This window comes from Priapulus caudatus, unplaced genomic scaffold (assembly GCF_000485595.1).
Source record: "Priapulus caudatus unplaced genomic scaffold, Priapulus_caudatus-5.0.1 Scaffold548, whole genome shotgun sequence".
NCBI classification, from domain to species: Eukaryota; Metazoa; Priapulida; class Priapulimorpha; order Priapulimorphida; family Priapulidae; genus Priapulus; species Priapulus caudatus.
In genome coordinates this window covers 117087-123626 of record NW_014577609.1, presented here as the reverse complement: position 1 = coordinate 123626, position 6540 = coordinate 117087, and the positions used below count along the sequence as shown (strand labels likewise).

Below are 6540 nucleotides of genomic sequence, written 5' to 3'. Positions count from 1 at the left end.
CCATGTTCACTGTGACCACGAAGGTGAGGTTAGTGGTCAGTGGTTTGTATGTTCGTGCCATGTTCATTGTGACCACGAAGGTGAGGTTGGTGGTCAGTGGTTTGTATGTTCGTGCCATGTTCACTGTGACCACGAAGGTGAGGTTAGTGGTCAGTGGTTTGCGCGTTCGTGCCATGTTCACTGTGACCACGAAGGTGAGGTTGGTGGTCAGTGGTTTGCGCGTTCGTGCCATGTTCACTGTGACCACGAAGGTGAGGTTGGTGGTCAGTGGTTTGCGCGTTCGTGCCATGTTTACCGTGACCACGAAGGTGAGGTTGGTGGTCAGTGGTTTGTATGTTCGTGCCATGTTCACTGTGACCACGAAGGTGAGGTTGGTGGTCAGTGGTTTGTATGTTCGTGCCATGTTTACCGTGACCACGAAGGTGAGGTTGGTGGTCAGTGGTTTGCGCGTTCGTGCCATGTTCACTGCGACCACGAAGGCGAGGTTAGCAGGCGGTAAGAGTTTTGTGTATGTTCATGCCATGTTCACTGTGACCACGATAGTAAGGTTATAGCTGCTCCGAGATGTGTGTGTTCATGCTATGTTCCCTGGCACTATGAAGGTAAGGCTGTAGCCGTATAATGGCCATCAATTCACGCGGCTTGCGATCAGGGCGCGTATAACTAGGTATTAATATCGCGCGGACGCCACGCGGCGGCGCTTCCCAGTGCGTTTATCTCGCTTAATAATTGTCGCCTAATAATCGTCGCCTAATAAAGGTCGGCTCGTCCGCCGATATGGCCATCGAGGCCATCAAGGAGGAAGGCAAGGAGATGCAGCTGAAAGGCCAGATGATGTTCGTGCCCGAATCCAACCTGATTCTCTACCTGTGCTCGCCGAGCGTGACCAACCTCGATGATCTCAACCAGCGAAGTCTCTACCTGAGCGACATCCCGCTGCACGACGCCACGCGAGATCTCGTGCTGCTGTCGGAACAGTTCGAGGCCGAGCTGAAGCTGACGCAGAAGCTGGAGACGCTCACCGAGCAGCTGCAGAAGACCTTCATCGAGCTGGAGGTGGAGAAGAAGAGGACGGATCAGTAAGTGTCGTACTGCGATGCGAGGCAGCTCTAGCTGTGTGAATGTGGGGGGGGGGAGTATGTGTGTGTGTGTGTGTGTGTGTGTGTGTGTGCGTGTGTGAGTGTGTGTGTGTGTGGGGGGGGGAGTATGTGCGTGTGTGTTTGTGCTTTTTTAAATAAAAGTATCATCCATTCACAGTATTTATCGCAGTATGGTTGATATATATTTATAGATATATATAGATAGATATACATAGAGAGAGAGAGAGGGAAATAACAAGAGAGGGATAGAGAGAAAGAGAGAGGGAGTGAGAAGAGCGTATAAGATAGAGGAGGGTAAGAGTAGGAAGGAGAGAGAGAGAGAGAGAGAGAGAGAGAGAGAGAGAGAGAGAGAGAGGGAGAGTGAGAGAGAAAGAGCGCGAGAGAGAGAGAGAGGAGGGAGACCGGGAGAGAGAGAGAGAGAAGGGATACGGAGAGAGAGAGCGCACGATAGACACACGGAGGCGAATAGAAATATAGTAGGAGAGCGGAAGCAGGGTGAAGCGACTAACGAAACTAGAGACATCTGCGTTGCGACGGGCCGATTTCCACTCTCATGGTAAGTAAAGCTGATAGGGTCTATGTCCCCCAGGGTACTATCGAAGGGTACCCTGGGTACGGTTCGATATATCGGAAAGTACCTCGGGGTACTATTCGATATATCGGAAAGTATCTCGGGGTACTATACGATATGTCGCTGCGTACCCTGCATTGTCCCACCGTACCTAACTCTGACTTTATGCTCCCGTTCGTTGTTTCCGGTCCGTTCCCGCAAAATATTCGTTTTAGTATTCGCATTTCTTCTGGAAATTGTATGTATTACCGTGTAATTATGCAACATGCAGGTTGATAGCACTGTTGTGCCCGTTGGTGGTGTACATTTGGAAAGATTTCTTTCAGATCATGAATATTTGAATGATATGAAAATGAATATGAAAATGGAAATATGAATATATATATGAAAAAGAAAAAAGAAAAATGTAGTCAAACATAGCATAGATTTTTATTGGATTGCGATGCTTTGAGGTTTCTTCTATGTGATGTGGTAACTTGACAGAGTGTATTACGACATCAGTTGGCTGAAAGTCAGGGTACGGTGAGACAATGCAGGGTACACAGCGACATATCGTATAGTACCCCGAGGTACTTTCCGATATATCGAACCGTACCCAGGGTACCCTCCGATAGTACCCTGGGGGACATAGACCCTATCAGCGTGAGTAAGTGCCTTATGCTAGCGTTCATTATCATTGCACAAGCATCATGCGACGGAGAGTTTGCATGTAGTTAGACTATCATTATTGCCAGTGACTACCTGAAATCGGTAATAACGAAAAACGAGAAGTCGCTGAGTTCTTAGCCATTTCTACGCCACACCACTGCCCAGCTAATTGCTAATTATATTTACTATGAAATGCGCCACGTAACTTCAGCTCGGTGGTTGCTATGCATGATCGGTGCCTTCGTCCTGCATAGCTCGTGAATTTTATATTAAATGTTCATTAAATAAATTATTTTAAGTAAATGATTAAGTAATTTACACAAATATTATATAAAATATATAGCACAGAGAACTATGGAGTTGATAGCTAAAGTGGAGCTACGTTAATACGCGCCAACAATACTTTCTGTGTACCAGTCTACTGGCTTCTTATACAACTAATTATTTTGTCAACAAATAGAATATAGACCGCTCTATTTAGTACGGTTAGCTATTGCCATGTGCGCAATTCCGCCAGTAGAAAACAAAGTTTTTAAGAAAAGTAATCATATTTCATTTAATTCATATATGCTATTAAGCGCCTGTTCTGATCTGTTCGTGAATTAAGATTGTACGATTCTTCTACCGCGACAACAATTTTCTCGTATTGATATTTCATAGATTAATTTATTTATTTAAATTATTATTTGGACTTTATTATTGGAATTTATTATTATTAAATGTTGGTGGACAGACTATGGACGGTCGCGGGTAAAAGCGCACTCCACACAGCGCGAGCGTGTGGACGGCTAAGTATCAGAGGTATACACACGCGCATGCGGTGCCTGCATACCGATGCAACCTGTGATGCTATATCCATTTGTGTGACAGATTTCAAGCGTCGTGCCGTTTCATGTCGGCTAGGGACATATATTTGTCGCACATCGGTACGTGCACGATATGTGTATCATATTTTCATAATTAATTATCCAGCGCCGCTTGTTCGCGTGGAATACATAACAGTACAGGTCTCACTACCCAAGCAAGGCAAACACCGAGTTAAGAAAATGTTTCTGTTCGTGATTTCTTAATTTCTTTTTTTTTCTGTTTGCTCGCGCTCATAGTTTAAAGTTTAGTAATGTAGATATCTCTTCTAGGTTGACTGGGATTTTGGCGACTTCCGTTAATGACTCCACTGCTGTTCATTTAAGTATTTGTACAATCCTCATATCACACAATCTTCTTAGCACAAGCTCTGCTGGATGCATTCATTGTAAAGAACTATTGCATTCGCATCGCGGGTTTACGTTGTATACAGACACTTGAGACGTTTAGATTGGATTTTGGAGGAAATTGCAGGCTTTCCCTTTCAACTAGCTGGCTATATGTCGCGCGGGAAGCGACATTTACTTGCTCATTCTATGATTATATGTTTCAGTACGGCTTTGTCAATCATGCCCTAGAGGTACTCTTTACTCGGGAATATGGAGAGGAAACGTGGCACCATATTAGGTATGAGTCTGTTTGTGCATGTATCAGTAGTAGGGGGAGAAACTGAGAGGGGAGATAAGGAGAAATAGGAGAGAACGCATGCAGTGAGATGGAGAGCGAGTGAGAGAGGAGAGAGAGATAGAGAGAGAGAGAGAGAGAGAGAGAGAGAGAGAGAGAGAGAGCAAGAAAGATTTAAAGGGGAGTGTGAGAGAGAGAGAGAGAGAGAGAGAGAGAGATAGCGCGCGCGAGAGAGAGAGAGAGAGCGCGCGCGCGAGAGAGAGAGAGAGGGGGGGGGAGGGAGAGAGAGATAGCGCACAGGAGATCGAGCCGATTATATTGAAATGATGTGTCTAATTATAAGAGACTCGTTGTATATCAAATGTCAATTATGTAAAATCCAGCTGAGTTGGTGCGGTTCGTGTTGGGCTGTGTCATTGTGCTACATTGTATCGCATTCAGTGTTCATGCACATGATTACGTGCTTCATGCAGTGAATGCGTTTCACGCGCAGCATGAGTGATGCAGTAATTGGTTGTGTCGGTTGATTAACGATCTCTCGGCGCTCCCACTAATTGTCCTCTCGACATTAATTAATCTGGATTTCTGCTCGTTATTTGGGTTTTCTGCGTCTCAGTTTTGTTCTCAGTTTTCTACGGTGTATTTCTTTCGCGACTAAATTTAATACTATCACCGATGACTCGCATCGGCGGAAGACTGGACAAGATTATATCTAGTAATATAATCGTGAGAATATATCTGTCGATCTATATATTGTGGGATACCGGGTTGTGCGGTAGATGCAATAGAACTAACTAAAAGAAATCGTATTTGATTTCGATTTGTATTTCCACTTATTGTTTTATTTCATTTTGTATTTTCCAGCCGAATCACAATGTCTGATTTCATGTTACGAATGAGAAATATTGTAGATGACAAACATTTTAAGATATGGCGCGTGTCTTCTACGAGATTTAATTGAGGCTTGTGACAAGTCAATAAGGCGCCGGCGCCTACTAATGGCACATACTGGTAGACATTCAGGGCCAGAGGCTGAGCAAATATCTTGGGGAGGGGGGGTGCAAAATTTCATGACTTAGCTGTGTAATGATGAGCGACGGGTGCAGCTTTTGATCGACGTCCATATATAGTGTGGTAGGGGTGGGTCTGAGACAAGGCTTTCACGGATAGGTGAACAACAAAATCACGTTAGGGTTAGTTACGATTAATAGCTAAGCTTGTTTTTTAATTTTGCTCCAAAAACTAGGAGGCAGCTGCTCCTCTTGCCCCCCCCCACACACAGGCTACAGCCCGGACATTTAGCATTTGCTCTCTAGGTATTTCTTCGAGGTATTGTTCTCGCTGTAGGCAACACTTACGTTTTTACGGCCTCCTAATCGATATCGAATCTCTCGCGTTTCGATCGGCATCGTTTCGTTTGAAGTATCGGTTGAACCGGTTTCACTTTTACTTTTTACTTTTACTTTTACTTACGCATGTAGGCCTACTAGACGCAGACATGCGTCTTGCGAATGACGTCATTTACGCAGACGATGTTAGCGTAAAATCCGCATTCGACGGTCGCGCGCGTGTTAACGCCGTCGTTTGTCGGCAGGGTTGCGGCAGGCGTCGAGATCGACGGACAGTTCGTCGACCGTCTGGCATACGACGATAGTCAGACGTTCGCTCTCGTAGAGGCCGCCTCAAAAATTCTAGGTAAGCGTTTTCGTCCGTACGTCCCCCCCCCCTTGCGTTCGTACACTCAGTATTGGTGGGTATTCGGTGCACGATTTACAAACAATTGTGTTTTCGTTTTTGTCTTCTTACGCGCCACGCGCATGTTTTACGGTCACAAACTGCGGCGCTTTGGCATTTTTTCAGGATAAAATTGGCGGCCGTTTACGTCGTTCATGTTTTTCCTTAAAAACACGGCAAAACATAATACTGTAATTCGAACGACAGATTTAACAAAAACACTTAAGCAACAGAGTACTTTTTATGATTAACACATTAGATTGGATGTTTTATTTATTCAATACCGGTAGCCTAATCGTCGTCATGGACATGATTAGTTTTTTCAGCATCTGCTATATTAATACAGCTGCATTATCATTTCTACAGGCACGCCGATACACGTCATAGAGGAGATGTTTGGAAGAGTCTTCTTCGAATGCTGCATGGATAGCGGCTACGACAAGATCCTGAACGTGCTCGGCGCGACCCCTGTTGACTTTTTGCAGAACCTCGATTCACTTCACGACCATGTCAATACCATCTATCCAGGTACATGTCGCCATGACAACCGCGGCGTTCTCTTCGTTGTTCTCGTGAAAAAAAATTATCGTAGCAAGTTTTCGTCCCCTCTTTCTCTCTCTTTCTCTCTCTCTCTCTCTCTCTCTCTTTCTCTCTCTCTCTCTCTCTCTCTCTCTCGCACTCTCTCTCTATCATTTGCCTCCTCTCTCTCTCTATCTCTCACTTTATTACTCTCTTTCTTTCTTTCTCTCTTATTTGCTCTCTTTGTCCCCACTCTCTCTCTCTCTCTCTCTTTATTGTAAACATTGGAATGCGAGTTCGCGGTATTACTATCTTTATTTTTTCCAATTTCTCTCTCTCTCTCTCTCTCTCTCTTGCTCTCTCTTAATATCGTCTCTCTCTCTCTCTCTCTCTTGGTTTCGTCTCTCCCCTTCTCGCTTGCCCTGTCTCTCTGTCTCTCTCGGGCCCACCCACTCTCTCTCTATAGCTCTCTCTCTCTCT

The 6540-nt window shown here is 44.9% G+C and overlaps 1 protein-coding gene across 1 annotated transcript in view; it reads left to right on the top strand.

Moving 5' to 3' along the window:
- The first annotated feature begins 6 nt into the window (after positions 1-6).
- The window catches only part of LOC106811530 (guanylate cyclase soluble subunit beta-1-like), a 24835-nt gene continuing 18301 nt past the window's right edge, over positions 7-6540 (top strand). The window contains 2 exon segments of the mRNA XM_014815191.1: positions 7-23; positions 760-1079. Of these exon segments, the coding sequence (XP_014670677.1) occupies positions 778-1079 (302 nt within the window). The 5' untranslated portion in view covers positions 7-23; positions 760-777.